General features: G+C 39.9%; 1 protein-coding gene across 1 annotated transcript in view; it reads right to left on the bottom strand.

Moving 5' to 3' along the window:
* The window catches only part of TIC21 (translocon at inner membrane of chloroplasts 21), a 249,121-nt gene that overhangs the window by 185,548 nt on the left and 41,745 nt on the right, over positions 1 to 21,828 (bottom strand). Inside the window, exon 2 of the mRNA XM_089421038.1 lies at positions 13,749 to 14,006. Within this exon, the coding sequence (XP_089277164.1) occupies positions 13,749 to 14,006 (258 nt within the window). The remainder of the gene's footprint in view (positions 1 to 13,748; positions 14,007 to 21,828) is intronic.

Raw genomic sequence — 21,828 nt, 5'->3', positions numbered from 1 at the left:
TCAAGAGACGTGACTATTGGATTAGGTGAGCCGACATATAGAAGAGGTCAACCTTGATATTTTGACCATAATCAAAATAAATTCATAGCTTCATTTGTACATGTCGGAATCGGATGATCTTTAGATCAATCCTACACCTCTCGGAGAGAGGGATCCAAGAAAAATATCAGTCGTCATAAATAAGATGACCCATGTGGATTTCGCCCTAGTTGCCATTTTTAACACTTCCTCACCTAAATTCTTTTCAAGTTCATAAGTCTTCTGTTGTAAGATATGGCTATCATGATTCACTAAATGGGATGCATCAAGGAATCATATAAGCATTAGAAGCAAGAGCTTGGGACATCATCATAGAGAAGCATGAAATATGGTTAGAATCTATGGAAGTCGAGGCTATAGCTCTTGGGAATCTCATTGGAAACATAAGTGGCAAGGTCATCTAGTTCAAGGTTCATCATACATCTGTCAAAAGGAAACATCTGTTGATGGGGATACTTTAGATCCTCAAGATTCTCTGATGGAATCTTCATTGAAAGGTTCATCGATCATGAGGGGAAGCAAATGTTTCATCAAGAAATCCAAACTTGTGGAATTCATGGGATGGTGGTATGGTGACATAAAAGTGAAGCAGATCAAGGGATTGAAGTTGTTTCAACCAAGGAAGTTGTTGCAGGAATTCTGGATGACCCAAAGGAAAAATGAGGTATGTATGCTTACATTTGATATTGTGGAAGTCATGTCATATGGTTGTAGATATCATGAACCAATGCTCTATCTTAAGAGCATGATCAAAAGAAAGGATCTCCTCCCTCAAAGGGATGCAGGAATGCATGGGTCACACATTCACTAGATGAAATCAACATAATATGTCCTCATATGAAGTATGAGGTGGTTGACAACAATTGAGGAACTCTGATTGGAAGCTCTTAGGAATGAAATGTGTGAAGAAAGGAAGGAAGAGATCGTGGAATATGCAACCATGGTAAAGGCAATCAACATCCGATAGACCAAGAAGATTTGACTAGGATATCTCCATGGAAGATATGAAGACTCTAATGGAGTCTGAAAAAGAAAGAGACCCTTGACAATATATATCTTTGGGAGATGTGTCGATATGTATGCAGGATGTTGATGCAAACTAGAAGATGTCATGATGAAAGACCATCACAAAGGTAATGTTGATTTTAATGTTCATTCCTTTATTTTTGAATATCTAGATGGGTTTATGCGGGGCTGCCAAGGGAAGATCTATGGATATCTTCCACCATTGATGCACATGTAGTAGGATGAAAGATCCTTAAGTAAACATGGCATGAAGATAGCAGCAGGGCATGAAGGAAGGCCGGATATGGACTGATGGATCACTTTCCGTTGATGAATGGCTAACTCATGGATGAAAGTGATGGATGGTTGGTACCCTATGTAGAAGTCCCAACCATGAAGACTCCTAGATAACAAAAAGAAGTTCATGACATCGTGAAGAGGAGTTTTTAAAGGAGTTGGTTGTCCCATCATCTCCACTTGAGAAGTTGTTGTAGGTCCCTAATTAAGAGGGACCCTAGAAACAAGTTTCTTACTTGGAAGATACTTGGAAATTCCTAAGCCAAGAGGGAGCTTAGGTGCATTTCTTCCTTAGGAATGAGTACATTCCTTTATTGGAATAGATATGTCCTCCCTAATTAAGAGGGAGAGATAGACACATCATTCTTGTCTTCTCTTGGGAAGACAGAATGGAGAATTGGGTAAGCATTTGGCATCCGATGCTATTTGAGTATGTATTAGGGCATCCAAGATAAGAGTAGTCGTAGAGGACCGATATCCTTTAAGGACTGGGAATCCAAGATAAGAATAGCCCTGATGGAACACACCCTAAGAACCCGGGCGGGGTATGTTCAGAGAGAGACAATGATGAGGGTGTCTATACATCATTGGTCTCGCCAGCATTGTGCTCAAATCTCGTGGAGAGATAGAGTTGTTAGTCAAGGCCTTGCTATGTAACAATGTTGATTGATATTATGCTATACCGATGGGTTACCAATCCGACCCTTCTTATGAGAAATTCTTCAGATTGAGAATGACCAAGTACCATTATGAATACCTCCCTAGTTAAGAGGGAGTGTTGAAAAATGTTACTAGGTTCAGTCTTCATAATGACGTGTAATTGTGATTTTATGTAATTGTTGAAAAGAAGAAAGATAAAATTATTATTGTAATGCTTGTCTCATGGGTTTCATGAGCAAGGAATTTTATTTTAGTGATGGCTCCCATTGTGAGCCTTTAGGATTTGTCATCTAGTCATAAAAGTCAAATTGAGTCTATGTCATGTATGAAGGACCCTTCTTGGGTATGTTACATTGTGTATGAGTCATTAAATCAACCCTCCAAGACCAAGCACAAACAGCTCCTTCATGTCAGCTACAAAATGGTGTAAACAACCTACTCTAAGCGACATGTCGTCTCAAGCTCTTTCATGTCAGTTGATTACAGAGGCAAACCACTATAAATAGGCAACTCGGCCTAAGTTCAGACATAGAATTTCAGAGACACAATTCGATCAATATCTGAAGTGCGAGGGTCATCAAGGGAGCCTAATTACCAGCGAGAAAGAAGGAAGGTGCAGCGAGGTATCTAAGTGTTGATTTGGGACTATTTTGTGGGCCAACTAACCTCCACACGTACAAGAGATCTTTGTTGTCCATTGCAGGAAGAAGGCCGAAATATCAATCACTATAATGAAAGTGTTTTGGGTGAAGAACAAGGGTAACAGCAAGCCGAGTTGACAAACAAGCAATCTCCACCTAAAGCAAAGGGTATCAAGGACTCAAAGGTGACACTTCACACATCTTAGAATTTCTGAAGGAAGCTAAGAAGTTGCAGATCTGAAACAGAGAAGAGGAAGCCGAGGTCTAGAAGGAAGCAATTAAGGAGGACGAAGTTTGACTTTCGTTGAAGGAAGAAGAAGCTTTGTGGCTTGGTCTTGGAGTGGCAAATGTTGAGAAATCTAGGGCATCAATAGTTAAAAGATTTCTCTGCTTCATAATTGCTTGTGATATACTTTACTTCTTAACTTATAGTATTTTCTTCGATATGTTATTATTGTGTTCTTTTCATCAAGACAATTACCAATATGCACAACAAAATACAAGTGACACAGTATGTAGGCTTGTCAGCCAGGGCCAAAACCTCTCACCTCTTGAGAGGAAAACCCGATCAAAATTCTTCTTCTAGATCTTCAATTGATAAGTACCAAGACCATGACAAAGACCCTTGACTCTAGTATCCTCCCAAGAACCTTCTCACTAACCTTGATGCTCTGCCTCTTCTCTTTCTCGACTTTCTTCGAACTGCTCTCCTTGGCTCCTTCTAGAGAAACTCGGTCTCTATACTTCACACTGCTTCTTCTCGACTTCTCCTAAAGAAACTCGGTCTCTATGATCTCACTTGCTTCCTCTAGAGAATCTTGGTCTCTAGATCTTTATCTCGATTACCCAGAAGAATCCTTCCTTTGTTGCTCCAGAAGAAACCTCCTTCGCTGCCCCAGAAGAAACCTCTTCTTCGCTGCCCCAGAAGAGTCTCTTCTTCGCTGCCCTAGAAGAAACCTATCTTCGCACTTTCCTTTTAGCCTCTTCTTCGCACTACTTCTTCACCTCATCTTCGCACTTCTACTAGTCGAGATTCTTGTCTTCAAGTGAGGCCGACTTAGGCTTTCTATACACCTCATCTCATGTCCTTTAGGCTGACATGATCAGAGGTTAGGCCGACTTCTTCTAGCATGTTCTTTCATCGTTGTAGGCCGACTTGAAGAGGATAACTAACAAGGTCTTGGATGATACTTTAAATAGACAAATTTGACCTTTTACAAAGTGTAACATGACTTCATTACATGACAATGACTCTATCATTTTATGACTAAATGACATAATTCCTAAAGACTCTCGATGGGAGTCCTGATTCAAAAATAAAATCTCTTGCTCATGAAACCCATGAAGCTAGTCAATACAATAATTTTATTTTTCTTCTTTTCATCTCATTGCATAATTACATGCCATTATGAAAACCGAACCTAGTTACACTTTTCAACACTCCCTCTTGACTAGGGAGGTATTCATAATGGTACTTGGACTTTCTTAATCTGAAGAATTTCTCATAAGAAGAATTTGGATTGGTAACTCATTTGTATAGCATCATATCAACCAGCATCGTTACATAGCAAGGCCTTGACTAATAGCTCCATATCTGCACAAGATCTGAGCTCAATGTTGGCGAGACCAATGATTTATAGACACTCTCATCATTGTCTCTCTCGGAACATCCCCCACCCAGGTACCTAGGGTGTGTTCCATGAGGACTATTCTTATCTTGGACTCCCCAACCCTCAAAGAATATCGGTCCTCCACAGCTACTGTTCTGTTGGATGCCCTATCTCATCCTCAAAGAGTATCGAATGCCAAATGATTACCGAATCCTCCATTATGTCTGCCTAGGTGAAGACCAAAATGACATGTCTATCTCTCCCTCGCAAATAGGGAGGACATATTCCAACAAAGGAGTGTACTCATTCCTACCAAAAAGGAATGTACCTAAGCTCGCTCTTGGCTTAGGAATTTCCAAGTTTCTTCCAAGTAAGAAACTTTTTTTTCAGGCTCCCTCTTAACTAAGGACCTACAACAACTCCTCATGTCGAACAACATGTTACTTGAAGAACTCCTTTTCTTTTGTCATGGAGACTTCATCGTTTGGGACTTCTTCATAGGGCACAAACCATCCATCACTTTCATCCATGAGTTAGTCATGTCTTCATTTCATCAGAAAGTGATCCATCAATTTTCCATCTGGCTTTGCTTCATGTCATTCTGCTTTCATACCATATTTTCTAGAAGGATCTTACATCCCTCAATATGGTCCTCTTGGAAGTCATCCACAGATCTTCCATTTGATAGTGCTACATAAGCCCATCTAGATATTAGTTAAAAAATAAGAGATGAACACTTAAATCAAAATTACCTTTGTGATGGTCTTTCATCATGACATCTTCCTGTAGGTGTCAACATCATGTATGTAGATTGACACATTTCCCAAAGATATCCATTGTCAAGGGTCTCCATCTTTTTCTGACTCCTATCAGAGTCTATTTCTGGGAGATATTCTAGTCAAATCTTCTTGGACTTCGGATGTTGAATGCCTTCTACCTTTGTTGCATATTTTCACAATCTCTTCCTTTCTTTTCACACACTTCATTCCCAGGAGCTTCCAATCAAAGTTCCTTAATTGTAGTCAACTTCCTCATGATTCATATGATAACATATTATGTTGATTTCATCTAGTGCGACTTATGCTTTTTCTGCAATCTTTCAGAAGAGGGAACCCTTTGAAGTTTGATCATATTTCCAAGATTGGAATAGTGATCCATATCATCTGCAACCATATGAAATGACTTTCATAATCACCTATGTAAGCATACATACATCATCTTTCCTTTCTAGCAGCTTCATTTGAACGAAAGAACTTTATTCTTTAGACCTGCTTTCCTGCAATGTCATCATACCATCATCCCTTGAATCCCACGATTTGGAATTCCTTATGAAACTCTTGCTTTCTTTCTAGATCGATGGATCCTTTGATAGGGATTCCATCAAAGAAACTTGGGGATCTTTCATATCCTCACGCAGCAGATGTTACCTTATTGACTATTGTATGATGATCCCAGTCGATGATGACCTCTACTTCTTTCTATAAGTATCACTTGAGGTTTTAATGAGGTTGCCAAGAGCTCCCATTCTTTGTAATTAATAGAACTTGTTCCAAACATCCTCTTTTCTTCCCATGTCAAGAGCTCTTACTTCTAATGCTTCTATCACGATGTTATTTTCTAATATGATGCATCTTATCTTATTTACATTGCTTTTTATCTATAAATTACAAGTAAAAAGTACCTTCTAGTGAAGAAGATCATCTCAGCCATAATAGAGATCTTTTTGCTTCTTCCTTCATAAGCTTCTTTGTCTAAGGTTCTTTCACTTCTTCCCTATCCCTCTTACGTTTAGGAAATCTCTTCTATAGTGCCCCAGTTTCTGACAACAATAGCATCTCTCCTTAGCCATGTTCTTCTTTTTATTTGGAGGACCAAACTTTCCAAATTTCCCTTTTCTTTTTGTCACTAATTGATTCCTTCTATCTGATCTTTTGTCACATTCTTTCTTCAACCTATCTTCTTGCAGAGAGACCATAATTTTATGAATGGAATAGCTTCTCTTTCCTTAGTAGATATGAGGTTACCTTGTTATCAATCAATGCATTTAGAATAACGGAGATCATTTCGTTATCAAATACCATCTCTCCTAGATCCTACAATTGACCTTTTATTTGAGATGCTTTTGAGAGGCATCACAATATCCCTTCATCCTTTGACACCTTTAATTTATATAGATCAGATCTAAGTGATATGATCTTTTCTATCGTGCTTTCAAAGAAAAGTTCTACCAGTTTATCATATATTTCTTTAGATGTCTCGAGCTCAGCTACATGGGAGATGAGAGGATCTTTAATGGATTCCTTAAGAATCTTTTGAGCCTTGAGATCCCTTTCCATGTATTCAGATAATGCTTCTTCTTCGGATGGCTTCGAGACCTTTCCATGGACAGGATCAATGACTTCATTTACTTCAAGGACAATGTCTATCCTTCTTTTCCATGCAAGGATGTTTGATATCCCAACCAGCTTATGGTTCTCCTTGAAACATGAAGTCATTTTTACTAGATTAGACTATAATAAAAAGGTACTTACTTGTGAAGATAGAATCTTCAACTTGATGATGAACTTGTTGCTTCAGATGATCCTTTTAAGAAGGTTCTTACTTTGGTGAGGGAAGACTGCCTTCTTTAGGATGATCTTTTTCCAAATGAGATCCTTGCTTCAATAGAGAGAGGATTGCTTTTCGATCTAACCTTCCTTAGATTTGAAGAGCTTCCACTTTGGTGATGTATGAGTGATGATCTCTAAAGTGCTTCTAGTGTTTCAGTCTTTCTTCCTGCTTCCTTCTTGAAGATAATTTCAAGACTCTTGCTAGAGTATATTTCTTCGATCTAGGGTTTTTGGTAGATCTTGATTTCTTGCTTGGTGTTCTTTGACTTTCTTTGATCCTTCTTTGAAGCTTGATTCTTCATGTGTCAACTTGCTTGAGTGCCTCTTCTTGACTTCAGCACCTTAGCTCTGATACCATGTTGAGAAATCTAGGGCATGAATAGTTAAACGATTTCTCTGCTTGATAATTGCTTGTGATATACTACTTTTACTTCTTAACTTATAGTCTTTTCTTCGATATGTTATTATTGTGTTCTTTTCATCAAGACAATTACCAATATTCACAATAAAAGACAAGTGACACGGTATGTAGGCTTGTCAGCCAGGGCCAAAACCTCTCACCACTTGAGAGGAACACCCGATCAAAATTCTTCTTCTAGATCTTCAATTGATAAGTACCATGACAAAGACCCTTCACTCTAGTATCCTCCCAAGAACCTTGTCACTAACCCTGATGCTCTGCCTCTTATTCTTTCTCGACCTTCTTCGAACTGCTCTCCCTGGCTCCTTCTAGAGAAACTCGGTCTCTAAAGTTCACAGTACTTCTTCTTGACTTCTCCTAGAGAAACTCGGTCTCTATGATCTCACTTGCTTCCTCTAGAGAATCTGAGTCTCTAGATCTCTATATCAGTTACCTAGAACAAGTATCCCAGAAGAATTATTCATTTGCTACCCCAGAAGAATCCTTCCTTTGCTACCCCAGAAGAAACCTCCTTCGCTACCCCAGAAGAAACCTCTTCTTCGCTACCCCATAAGAATCTCTTCTTCGCTGCCCCAGAAGAAACCTATCTTCGCACTTTCCTTTTAGCCTCTTCTTCGCACTACTTCTTCACCTCTTCTTCACACTTCATCTTTACCTCTTCTTCGCACTTCTGCTTGCCGAGATTCTTGTCTTTAAGTGAGGCCGAGTTAGGCTTTATATACACCTCATCTCATGTCCTTTAGGTCAACATGATCACTAGAGGTTAGGCCGACTTCTTCTAGCATGTTCTTTCATCGTTGTAGGTCGACTTGAAGAGGATAAGTGACAAGGTCTTGGAGGATATTTTACATAGACAAATTTGACCTTTTACAAAGTGTAACATGACTTCATTACATGACAATGACTCTATCATTTTATGACTAGATGACAAATAATTCCTAAAGACTCTCAATGGGAGTCTTGACTCAAAAATAAAATCTCTTGCTCATGAAACCCATGAAGCAAGTCAATACAATAATTTTATTTTTCTTCTTTACATCTCATTACATAATTACATGTCATTATGAAGACCGAACCTAGTTACACTTTTCAACAGCAAATAGGTTAAGGGTTTTGGTATTCGTCAATGGAATCTCTATAAGAAGAAGAATTTGTTCGAGTTTTCCTCTCAAAGAGTGAGAGGTTTTGGCCCTGGCTGATTGCATATATTTTGTGTCTCTTGTCTCTTTATGGTTTATGCATTGGTAGCTGTTTGATGAAGAGCAACACTAATAACCTAAGTAAAAGAAGATTCTAATCTAAAGAAGTAAAAAACCACTCAAGCAATTACTAATAGAAGAGAAATCACATAATTACTATGCCCTAGATTTCTCAACATGACTTAGTTTAGGGGGGCAGGAAGCACACCTTGAATTGTCCTTCAGAAAGGACTCTCTATGATTTTTACCCATCACATCGCCCTTTCAAACGCCACTAGGAGGGCTGATCTATGGAATGCCTTCAACAAGGTGAGGATGGCTCACAAGTCTCAAGGATATATAATGGTTGTGACTTGAATGAAAATGCCATAGTTTATTGTCATTGTCTACATTGGCCACCATTGAAATGAACTTTTTGGAAGTTCAAGGACAAGATTCTTCCCCAACTCATACATGATTCAGACTCATCATAAAATCCTAAAACAACCACTTTAATCCATTGCTAATATTTTTTAAAACCCATATTTTCAGCCAAAATTCCACCATTTTATTGGTGTGTATATTGTTAGTAGATAAACAGTAAATTTAGTCCAACCCCGGGAACATGAACAACTATCTTCATACCTAGCATTGTCAGTGACAACAGTGTCTCAAGTAGAAACTGGGAGAGTCTCCCCCAATGGTCACATGTTCTCCTCTTTGTCAATCAGTATAGTCAGAGAAAAGGTGATTGAATTTTGTCTATATCTTCTAGCCCCAAAATTTGTCGTCCATTCCTAAAAATAAGTTAAAGCTCACAAAGCAGAGTGCACAGCGAAATGTGGGGAGTTAGAAGAACCAACCTTGTCTTCAAAGAGGTCATTGTCACTAGTTGTTTGCCTAGCAATTTCTCCAATCTATTTAGATCAAGGAGACAACTCTTGAAGAAATATCCATCCTTATGGCAGTAAGAACATTATGTCCTCTTCTTCTTTGAGTATTTGGGAGATTCCATAAGTAGGTGAAGCAGAGGGCTAGAGAAAAAGAGGAATGATGTAAAAGATAATAGCAAGATTTTCAACTGCAAGATAAAGTTTATTTAGAACAATACTCACATATTCTGAATCTAATTTTTCCTTTTCAAGGGGATGTAAAAATGTCAGGTTTTAGGTTCTTGAACCATGCAATATAATTCCCAATGTCAGTGAGGTCGATCATCCTAAGATTGGAGAGCTAAGTTTCATATTGATTGACTTTAGTGTTCACTGCATCAAATAAATCAGTGGGTGGTTCTTCGGGCAGCATGCAGGGCATTCCGCAGAGCAGTTCACAAGGTAGTCCACTGATGGATAGTTTGCACGGTACTTCAGCGTCTACAGGCACAGATTCAGGCATGAGGTCAGTTGGCAGGCCTTCAAGAGTTCAAGCTTCTGATGATGATGAGAATTCTCACTCTGGTAGGAGAAGTATGCTCAGGGACGAAGAAGCCCAAGTGGCTTCAAGATACCTTGCGCGAGGCCACATCAGTTGCCGGGCCAAAGAGACAGGTTAGAGAGAGTAAACCACCTGAGCAGTTTTGTAGTTACATGGCATTGGTAACAAGCATTGTTGACTCCGAGCCTTCTAGTTATAAGAAGGCAGCCAACCAGCAGGTCTGGAAAGAGGCCATGATGGAGGAGTATTCTTCTATTATGAAGAACGATGTCTGGAGGTAGTGTCGAGGCCTGAAGGTAAATCAGTTGTTACTTCCAGATGGCTCTACAAGATAAAGCATGTTGCAAATGGCAGCATCGAGATGTTCAAGGCTCGATTTGTGGCAAGAGGGTTCTCACAGGTAGAGGGAGTTGACTCTGAGGAGACCTTCACTCCCATAGCTCGATATACATCTATTCGCTCCATTATATTGGTTGCAACAGAGATGGGTTGGAAGATCCACTAGATGGATGTGAAGACCACATTTCTCAATGGCTTCATTCCGGAGGAGGTTTATATTGAGAAGCCGCAGGGCTTTGAAGTGCATGGGAAGGAGTCCCATGTATGTAGACTGAAAAAGGCACTCTATGGCTTGAAGCAAGCTCCTAGAGCTTGGTACTCAATGATTGATACATACTTGCAGCAGTTGGGTTTCACAAAGAGTGAGGTTGATTCGAACTTATACTTCATTGTGGTGGGTGAGGACCTCTCATTCTAGTGTTGTATGTTGATGACTTGATCATCACTGGTGCAGAGAGACTCATTGAGGGCTGCAAGAGAGATCTTGCTTCAGAGTTTGAGATGAAGGATATCGGCTTGATGCATTATTTTCTGGGATTGGAGGTGTGGCAGGAGGAGGGGCATTTCTTCCTGGGACAAGGGAAGTACATTGTGGATATTCTTAGCAGATTTCACATGGAGGACTGCAAACCCATGTCTACACCTATGATCACTAACTGGAAGAAGCTTCACGCTTCTGATTTCGAGTTGGTGGATCCTACTCTATACAGACAGCTGATTGGTAAATTGATGTATTTGGTCAACACTCGACCAGATATATGTTTTGCGGTTAACACTTTGAGTCAGTTCATGTGTGAGCCTGGGAGAGTGCACTGGGTGGTTGCAAAACACATTTTTCGTTACTTCTAGGGGACTGTGGATTTTGATCTAGATTATAAACAGGGTGATGGAGTAGACTGGCAGGGTACACAGATTCAGATTAAGCAGGTTGTGCTTCAGATAGGAAGAGTACTTTTGGGTGTTGTTTTGGGTTGGGTTCAGCAGTTGTGTCGTGGATGAGCGGGATACAACAATCAGTTGCATTAAGCTCAGTTGAAGCAGAGTATATGGCTGCTAGTTTGGCTAGTTGTAAGGCCATATGGCTTCGCAAGATGTTGTTTGGTCTATTTGATCAGGCACTGAGACCTTCAGTAATTTACTGTGATAATCAGAGTTGCATAAAACTCACGGAGAATCCAGTTTTTCATGACAGGTCGAAGCATATTGAGATCAAGTATCACTTCATTAGAAACTATGTCCAAAAGGGAGCTATCAAGCTTGAGTACATTTCCACAAATGAGAAGGTATCAGACATTTTCACCAAAGCCTTATCACGGGGCAAGCATGTCTACTTTAGAGACAAGATGGGAGTGGTGAGGAACACTTTCCTAGTTAAGAGGGAGTGTTAAAATTTGGGTGCCAGAAAACAAATGGTTTCCTAAGACTTTGATCTTTGGCCTAGGGAAAAGTGTCCAAATTTAATTTGTACTTTTCTCCTTTATAAGTGGTAAAGTCAATTTAATTTAAAAGTGACTTTATAAGTGGTAAAGTTACATTCTAATTTAAAAGTGACTTTATAAGTGGTAAAGTTACATTCTAATTTAAAGGTGGCTTTATTAAAGTCAATGAAGAATTAGAAAGTGAAAAAGTGACTATGGAAACAAAAGGCTGAATGGGTCTTTATTTAAGTGGGTGAGTTAAAAAATAGAAAGTGAGAATTAAATGCCCATTTATTCTCATCCCTAGATCTAAATGAATCTCAGCCATTAGATCTTAGGGTAACCCAAAAGGTCATTTAGAGAGTAAAAGGAGAAGAGAAGAGAGAAAGATCAATTCATTCTTTCATAAGCATTTGAGAGAAAGAGGAGAGAGCAAGGAGAAAATTTTTGAGCAGTGAGGAAGTGAAGGAGAGCAGCAAGAAGACATTTCAGCGAATCTGGGCAGCAGCATTTATTGGCACGCATCCCAAGCCGTACAACAGGAGAAAGGCACAGAATTTGAGGAAGAGGGACAACAGCAAGGGCACAAATTTCAAGGCTGATTTGGGCACAATTTTCGAGGCGTGCGTACCGCTAAAATACATACGGTCCGTACAGTCCATACAGCAGATTTCAAGCACAGTTTTCGAAGCAGGCCATACAGCATTTAATGTTGTTTTATCGCTGGAAAATTTCTGTTTTCGCTGTTTGCTGATTGACACGATTTTCGAGGTGGAGTTCAAACACGGAAAGCGAGATAAATTGTAATTTGTGGTTGCTGGAATTTTCACTGTGTATTTCAATTTCTCTGTAAAAGCATTTTCAGAAATAAAGAAGAGCTCTCAAACTGGTTTTTCCTAAGAGTTGTAGGGGTTTTCTAGGGTCACATTGACCAAAAATCACTGTGTTATTTTCTATGTGTGGTTGTCATAATTTACTGTGTTTTATTTCTGCAATTTCAGCAGTTGTGAAATCTCTAAATTTGTGTTTTCAAAAAATATTGTCATTTCCAGATTTTAGAATTTTTATCATGCTTAGATTTAAAACTAAATGCATGGAGTGATAAGGAAAACTGATAACCGGAGTGGGGATGAAATTCTTCAGTAAGCACCCCACCTGCCAGTAGAAATAGATCTACCGTGTACCATTAACATGCCCATTTAAGAAAAGTGACAAGATGGCTGGAATACAGTGCTAAAGAAAGATAACAACCACCATCTGCTGTGCACCATTAGCATGCCAATTTAAGAAAAGTGACAAGATGGCTGGAACACAGTGCTAAAGAAAGATGACAACCACTCCAACGCCCCCGCCCCCCCCCCCCCCCCCCCCACCCCCAAACACCACATAGCAGGTTGGTGGCATCTGGAGTATAAGTTGGGTGGGGAAGTTATTGCTACTTGTTCTTTGTTACATACTGGTAATGATGTAGCAGACAGTGCACACCCCCTTTATGGGGTCTTCGTTTTATGGTGCTTAGATTTGTTTTATCTATGATATCTTAGATTTTTGGCCTCCAATGTGAATAAGTAATTCTTTCCTGGAGAATTTTTTATTTGTTGATGTGTTCTTTGGCATTCTTTTCATTTTTTAATATGCTCCGTGAAGCTGGGACTCTGTAATATATTATTCAATGAATATAATTTGAAGCATATTGCAAAAGGAAAAATCTCATGTACTGTAAGTTTTCACAACAAATATTATGACCTCCATAGGTTCAAAGACATTTGATACTAGGTAAAAAGAAAGCCAGTAGCAAGATGGGCTCACGACTAAAATAGAAGCATGATATGAGGTTCCTTCACTGTACAAGCTATCACATGTGCGTTGATTTCAGTTATGTCTGAATATGTAAATTGTATCGATCTGTATATCCTTTTGACATAAAATAATTGGAGATCTGTATTACAAACCAACCAGCAATAAACAAGAATACATTGTAGCAATTATTCTCATTGAAGTTCAACTAATATTCATATTTTCCGGAATACTTTGCAAAAGCCAAAAGAAACCCTTTAAATTTGGCAGTGCTTCCAACATGGCCACCAGTTTATTTACCTTGGCAGGATCATTTGCAGTTTTTCGAAGACGTTCAGCTAGCCGAATGTACCCAAAAGACCAGAAGACAGACAAAAATGCTGCTACAATGCCAACAGCAGTCATGTAAAAAGTCGCTGGTGAAGTGGGGCTCCCAGTGATGACCACAGAGAAAGCAAGTATTACAGAAGATACAACTGTGCATACAAGCTGGCTCCAAAAACCTAACCCTCCTAGCCGCTTGAAATACCTTCCCGTGCTTTCTAAACGTTTCGAAACCTGTTCATCAATAAAACCATAAAGTTTGGTCTATTAGTTTGGGACAAATTTTCTTGAGGTGATAAACAAACTTTGTGTCATTCTTTGCTGAGAACAAAAACATCCAGGATTGAACTTCATGATTGATTATTTACATCAACCATGTTTGAATATCAAATCAAACAACATTTTGGACAGCAAATTTATGGTCACTGATCACACTCTCACCAATCTATTACTAAATAGCAGAAAGAATTTTATATGAAAATAAGAAAATTATAGAAAGCTCCAATGAAATAGGCTTTAAAATCATATTTCAGTATGCTGATGTCCACAGATATCTCTTGCAGGGCACCTGAAAAATACACACATGCTCCAGGTTTGAATTGAAATGTATTGATGTTTTGACTGCATTCTTCTTCAAAAATGGAATTCCAGTAAAAGGTGATCTCTATGGTGACAACCTTAACATCATTCTATCACATCATCCAAGGAATGAGAGCTACATGCATTCACAATATGCAAACTTGAAAGGGTTTCATCTTACAATTACTCACAGGTAATATAAAAGGCCACAATAACTGTTGCATAACATTTCACTTGAGGCACCTTCGACAACAAAATCATGACTTGTTCATGATGCAATTAATCTTTCTTTCCATATAGAATAAAATAACAGTTGAAACTCTTGAAGAATGATATTAGGGTCCATAGAAACACCAACACCAATTCATTTCAGAACCTCGGAATGGGAATAGAGTATAGCAAAATTTACCAGAAATATACATTGAAGTAACCAATACACAACACAGGAGGAACATAATAGAAGAGGAAATTTTACACCATTATGCACCACAAATTACTTGTGCTTTGGAAAAGATTCCACAAAACAAAAGATCTAAGAAACAAAAACAGTAGGCATTGTTAAATTATTTTTTACCATATCTGATTTACTTTACTTCAACAATTTATCAAAAACCCCGGAAATATTTATCTCAAATATTTAAGAAATTGCTGATAAAATAAACACATTGATATATTAACTTAGAAAATAAAATGCAGTGGAAATAAAATGGAAAGATCAATCACACTGCAACAGAAAATTTGTATCCAACACAATATTCCTTCATATTATTAAATTGTGGAAAATTCTGGGTAAGACCCACAGTGAATACATAGAAAAATACAACTGCTGGGAACCTGGAAACTCAGCCCCATTGGGAAAATCAACCTCAAGGAAAACGACCCTCCTGAAGAAACTAAACTGTGGATAATTAATTGACCCCCTCTCTTCTCACCTTGTATGGTCCCTATGCAATTGAAAAATTGGCCTCTCTAGATATTTTGGCCTCCTCCACAATTTGGCCTTCCTCTTTAACAACTCAGCCTCTCTCTCTTTCTTGAACTTGGCCTCCTTGAATTTCTCCTGAAAATTCCCATTGCACTTCTCACTTCTCTTCAAACTAGTCAAGCCTCTTGCTCTAGAGAAAATTGCTTCCTCCACAACTATGTGTCTTCACCTCTCCCTTAGGCTTATTTTATAATTTCATTAAGCCAAAATCCCTAGCCCTAATCTCCTAAGTGATCAATCGCTAGCATTAAATCCTAAGCCTCACCTGAGATCAACAGTTGAGATTATATCCAAGTCAGTTAAATAATTTTATTAATTGTCCTTAGAACTTTGGCCTAATAGTCCACAATAATTAATTACATTATTTATTGTATTTTTCCTAAGTTAACCTTAGGAAGAAAATCATAAAATAACTTACTCCACCAAGCAAGCACCTTAAGAGGCAATCAAATATCTTCTACATGCTACGACACAAAGCCAATATAGAAGACCTTCCGAGGCTAAAAAATCAACACTCCCTCCAAGCAAGGAAGAGATTCTCCACCACACAGAGCTTGTATCTATAAAACACAAGCTCTCCTTTCATTAGAGGCTTGGTGAGAAAATCTATAACTTGCTCATCTGTGAAGAAGTATTGCAATCTCACAACACCTCTCTAGACCATGTCTTTGATGAAGTGGTATTTGATCTCCATATGCTTGGACCTATCATGAAACACTGGATTCTTAGAGAGCATAAAGCAACTTTAATTGTCACAGTGAATCAATGCTAAGACACCAAGCTAATGTAGAAGACCTTCTGAGGCTACAAAATCAACACTCCCTCCTAGCAAGGAAGGGATTCTGCACCACCCTTACCTTCTCTCTATAAAACACAAACTTCCCCTTCACTAAAGGCTTGGTGAGAATATCTATGACCTACTCATATGTGGAGATGTACTACAATCTCACAGCACCTCTCTAGACCTTGTCTCTGATGAAGTGGTATCAAATCTCTATATGCATGGACCTACCATGAAACACTATATTCTCAAATAGCTTAATGCAACTTTGACTGTCACAATGAATCACAGTGGGCCCCATCTCAAGACCAAAAAATCCGGTGAGCATCTTGCGAAGTAATATGGCCTCACAACTCGCCAAACTCGCTGCCATGCACTCAACCTCTGTTGAGCTAAGTGCCACTAAGTGTTGCTTCCTACTATACCACAAGATCATAGTTGATCCCAAGCTGAAACAACAACCTGAAGTACTCTTCATGTCCACTACACTTCCTACCCAGTCTAAATCCATGTAGCCCTGCAACTCCACTCCACCAACTATGATATATCCCAATCCATACTCCATTGTACCACGAATATACCTGAGCACATGCTTTGTTGCCACCTAATGTACCCTACTTGACTCCACCATGAACTAGTAGAGAGTGTTCACAGCAAAACAAATATTTGGCCTAGTGTTGACCAGATACATAAGGACCTAATCAACTATTTGTACAAGGTGGGATCCACCAACTCACCCTCAGAAGCACTTAGCTTCCTCAAGTTGGTGATCATAGGTGTAGACATCGGCTTGCAATCCTCCATCCTGAATCTCCTCAAAATCTCAACTGTGTACTTGCCCTGCCCCCACACCTCCAATCCCAAGTAATGCATCAAACCAATGTCCTTCATCTCGAACTCCAAAGCAAGGTCCTCCTTGCACATCCAATGAGCCTCTTCAATCCTTCCACGAAGAGATCGTCCACATAGAGGACCAAGATAAGCGGCTCACCATCAACAAGTACATAGTGCTAGTTGGGGTCTACCTCGCTCTTGGTGAAGCTTGTAACCCACCAAAAGTGGGTACCCCTAGGAGAATTTTTCTTCTAATCATCTTCTTCCAACCAACAACCAACAGCCCCTGACAGTGACCATGTAGCCGATGTGAGGTGTCATCTTATCTCCAACACATGCATCAGCCATATGTTTCCTCGCCCATTTGTCAATAGCACATGTTAGAAGGTGGACAATTTGATCCAAAAGGTATGTTATTCATTGTGCAATCAGGTGCTTATGCTTGTTTTTCATTTGGGCATTTGGCATGGATTATTGGGTGACTTGGAAAAAGGAAGGGTTTTGACCGTGGTTTTGTTCCCTCACCTTAAATGGAGGGTTAATCTTAAATTCTAGTCCAGTGCAACCTCCCCTAATGGCCCATGGCTTTAGGAAGGGCACTACTTGGGAAACCCCGATTGAGATAGTGTGGTCCCATTTTCCCATTCCATACTTATCACTTCCCTTCGTACATTATGAACCCTATACTCCACCTCCCATCTCTAGGTCCACATGACCATGGGTCCATTAGGTTCTAGCATACCCCCTCCCCTTGTCCACATATCTGCGTCAGGCCTAGAAACTTTGCCCCGGAAGGTTGATGCAGCTAAAAGAAAAGTAAAAATCATATCATAGCCACAAGCAAGAAACATGAGAAAGAGAAAATTATAAAATGCAAAAGATAGCGAGGGCATTAACATTAGCTTGTGGGAAAAAGCCAAGCATGAGCTCTACCCCTTATCATTATGGCCATCACCCGGTTCCTAGGCCCAATGTTGCACCATGACATCATAAAAGGACCCCTTGCATGTCCCAAACACCTAGTGGGCGATGAACTACCCCACCACTAAGGGGGTAACCATTGCTACACATCAATCACAGCATGTTCTCATTTCCTATAGCTTTGAGCAGTAATACAAAGAAAAATCAGGAAAAGGCAAAAGGCAATAAGAGGGGTGGAAAAGCAAAGGTCGGGTTAACTCATGCATCCAAGATTGCTCCCTCCATCTATATGCCCGGGATGTGGATCTCCCTGTTATTGCTACCCCTTTGACCATGGCAGTTGGCTCAAAGACCCCTTTTCCCCCTCTGTTCCATCATTATTCACATGACAACTATTGATTGAGGGATGTACCAGGGACCTCTCTTTCCCCTTAGGGGTTGGGAACACCTAATAGCCACTTCTACCTAGGGAGGTAACACTATTACATGATCAAAGCCCCAAATTTTGAAGGGAAGCCTCGTATGAATTGTCAATTTTCCCTTGACTAGCAAGCTTGGTCCACTTAGATGCATTAATGATTATTGTACCTAATGATGAAGATGCAACACTAGACATTTTGTGTGATTAGCGGATGGTTTTCATCTTGGGCTGGGCAACTTAACTAGGGCCCAAGTCCACTAGAGGAGCATTATGACACCCTACAGGTGAAGCGTTGAGAGCCATGGGACTCCTACCACTTGCAGTGAATCATTCCATTCCATGGGCACCTACATCACTTCCAACAGTTTGTACTTCGCCCCACATTTATTCATGAGATGATGCACTTGGACCAGCATGCCCCAGCCAACTTAGCAGTGCACACATGGTTTGGCAGTTGATCTGAGGCCCAGATGAGGTTTGTCTCACCCCTTGAGACATGGGAGGGCTAGCACCATCCTCAGAACCCTCAACATTGGAGCATAATCAAGCTATTATATCACCAAGACACCGATGAGACCCATTTTGTGGCCCAAACACAAAATTGGGGTCCACAAAATGACTTGCATGGAAGTCTAGGGGCCAACCCCTAGATCTTGATTTTTGGAGCCCTCTACACTCATTTTGGCACTAGAGGAGCCCAACGCTTGCCTAAAGGAGGCCTACACATGCATGATGTCAACATTTCGGCCCTCCTATGGGTTAATTATTATGTTTTCACATTGGCTATAAGGTCGGCTTGTGACCTTACCTAGTATTTTCCCATTATTTTATTAGTTGAGGGGCTAATAGGCTAAAATTAGACATCATTGGACACATATAAATTAGAGAGACCTCATTTGATCTCTCTCATCATCAATCTTGTGAATTTTGGACCTCTTAGAGAATTTGCACTTGCTTCTTGTGGGTGACTTTGGAGATACTTGGATACAATTTGAGATATATGGAAGTTGATTTTGACATTCTTTGGAGTTATTTCTTGGTCTAATAAAAGGACATATTGCATGTTATCTTGTAAGTGGAATCTTTTGTTGAATATCTTTTTCTTGAATGTCGAGTGCATGGAACTATTGATTCTAGGTTAATGTTATGTGCCCTAATTTGTTGAAGATCAATTTATCGAAGAATATTTAGACGAATGTTGTATGCATTACTCATTGTGACATGTAATGAATGTTCCTAGTGGAGTACTTGTTGTTATTCTCCATCAATATGCATTATTCCATTAAGTGGGTAATTGTTGAAATTTTGCTAGCTAGGGAATCAAATTTTGACCTCCTTAGAAGGAATTTGGCTTATCTTAAACATCCTAGACTCCGTATCCCCATAGGACAAGGCATTTGTCCTATCATTTGATGATCACCCTTAAATTTTTTGTATAAATTTCTCTTCTCAAATTTGGTCCTTTTAAGGCTAGGGAGAAAAACTAGGCCTTGGAGCAAAATTTTAGGGAGGAGGCTTTTGGGTGAATTGAGAGCCTAAACATCAAGAGATAGGTCTAAGCTACCTAACCTCTCAATCTTGTGGGCATCAACTCAAATTTCATCCACAAAATCTCTTTCCCTAGGTGTAGCCCTAAGAGGGAAACCCTAGTTTCCTCTCCCTCAACTTGAGGACTTTCTTGAGGGTTTCATGAGCCTTGGGATAGCTGATTATCATTGTAAGAAACCCTTTCTCTTTGGTCTTGACCTTGTGAACACTTGTTTTCACCGAAAATCTCAAAACCCTAGGTCTTGAACCTTGTTTTCTAGAGCTTTTCTTTGAGAGCATTTTGCTTCTTGGAAGCCTTGAATCATTATTGAGCCTCTCTTTCAAATGAGCTCTAGCTTGATCACATTGTGCCTTATACCTAGCACATCCATTCTATGTGATCTCCTTTCTACCAAGACTCCTCCCATCTGTGATAATCCGTAAAAAGCAGGGGGTTTTGGCTGAGGTGACATTGGGCCTCTACCCCATTGTTAGCACTTTGTCTAGCTTTTGTCTTGTAGGGTTTCTCTCTCCAAGGCCTGCTAGATTTTGTGGTAACAAAGCCCGATCCAAGTAGGTACCCATCAATCCTAAAGCACCATTCGCAAGGTTCTTGCCTAAGTCTGTATAAGGCCTTCTTCAGTCTACATCCGTGGGACTCCCTCCCATGCACCTCAAATCCCTGAGGCTACTAAATATACACCTCTTCCTCCATCACGCCATTAAGAAAGGTAGCCTTCACATCCATTTGATGTATCCTCCTCTCCATATCTAAAATAGAAATGATTGCTTTAATATATGCATATCTAGCGACAAGTGTAAAGGTCTCCTCGTAGTCTACTCCCTCCTTCTAGGAGAACCCTCTCACCAAGAACCTTGCTTTGTACTTCTCAACACTGCCATTTGTTGCATGCTTGATCTTATAAATCCATCAAGAAGTGACCACTAACTTATCTTCAGGCCTCGGTCCTATCTCCCACACATCGTTCCTCATGATGAAACTATACTCCTCCACTATGGCATCCCTCTAAACCTATTGATTCACTACCTCCTCGAAGGTAGGAGGCTCAGGCTCACTAATATTGCTCGTCAAAGCCAAATAAGTAAAAAATCTAGCTGGTGGTTGAAAAGCTAGTTAGTGGTTTACTCTCCCTGAAAGTGTTGCCAGGAGACTACACATGTTCCTCAGCGTCTCTCAATGTCTGCTCAGCCCATCTCGACCTCATCCTGACGAAACTCAAAGGAACACCTAAACGTTGTGTCTGTGCCACTGGTGCTACTAGTCCATGCTCAACCTTTTGAGCCTCTTGCTCCCGATCCTCTACCATTATTGGATCTGTCCCATGTGACCTCCTAAAGGTCCAGCCCTCCTCAAATCTAACATCCCACATGATCATTATCCTTGTCCTGGAATATAGACCCTGTAGGCCTTCGAGGTCTCACTGTATCCAACAAAAGTTCCCCTCTTTGATGAGGACTCTAGTTTAGTCCTGTTCTCTGAAGGAATCTAGACATACACTAGACTATGGAAGATGCACAGGTGACTCACCTCTAGTTTAACTCCAATAAAATCCTCCACAGGAGTCATGTCCTGCACTGTCTTAACGATTCATGTTCTGCAAGTACACATCCATATTGCATGCCTCCGCCCACAGAACCATAGGCAAATCCTAATCATGGATCACAGCCTTGGCGACTCTAACTATACTCTTGTTCTTCCTCTTTGCCATTCCATTCTATTGTGGATTGTAGGGCACTATTAGTGCTTTCTTGATTCCTGCTTCCCTACAGAAATCCTTAAACCGATTGGAGGTATACTCACCCCCATTATCTGATCTCAAGACCTTGATCTTCCTTCTACCTAGTTTAGTTCTCCACAAGAGCTTTAACTCTTGAAACTGGCCGAAGACCTTATCATTGGTCTTCAGAAAATAAATATAGGTCCTCTTAGAATAGTCATCTATGAATATCACAAAATAGTTGCACCCTGAGATAGAGTCCACTGACA

Source organism: Pinus tabuliformis, chromosome 6 (assembly GCF_031772625.1).
Source record: "Pinus tabuliformis cultivar Carrire ecotype Pingquan chromosome 6, CPIR1, whole genome shotgun sequence".
In the NCBI taxonomy this organism is placed as follows: domain Eukaryota; kingdom Viridiplantae; phylum Streptophyta; class Pinopsida; order Pinales; family Pinaceae; genus Pinus; species Pinus tabuliformis.
The sequence above is the reverse complement of the archived record's forward strand: the minus strand, read 5'-3'. Positions and strand labels throughout refer to the sequence as shown.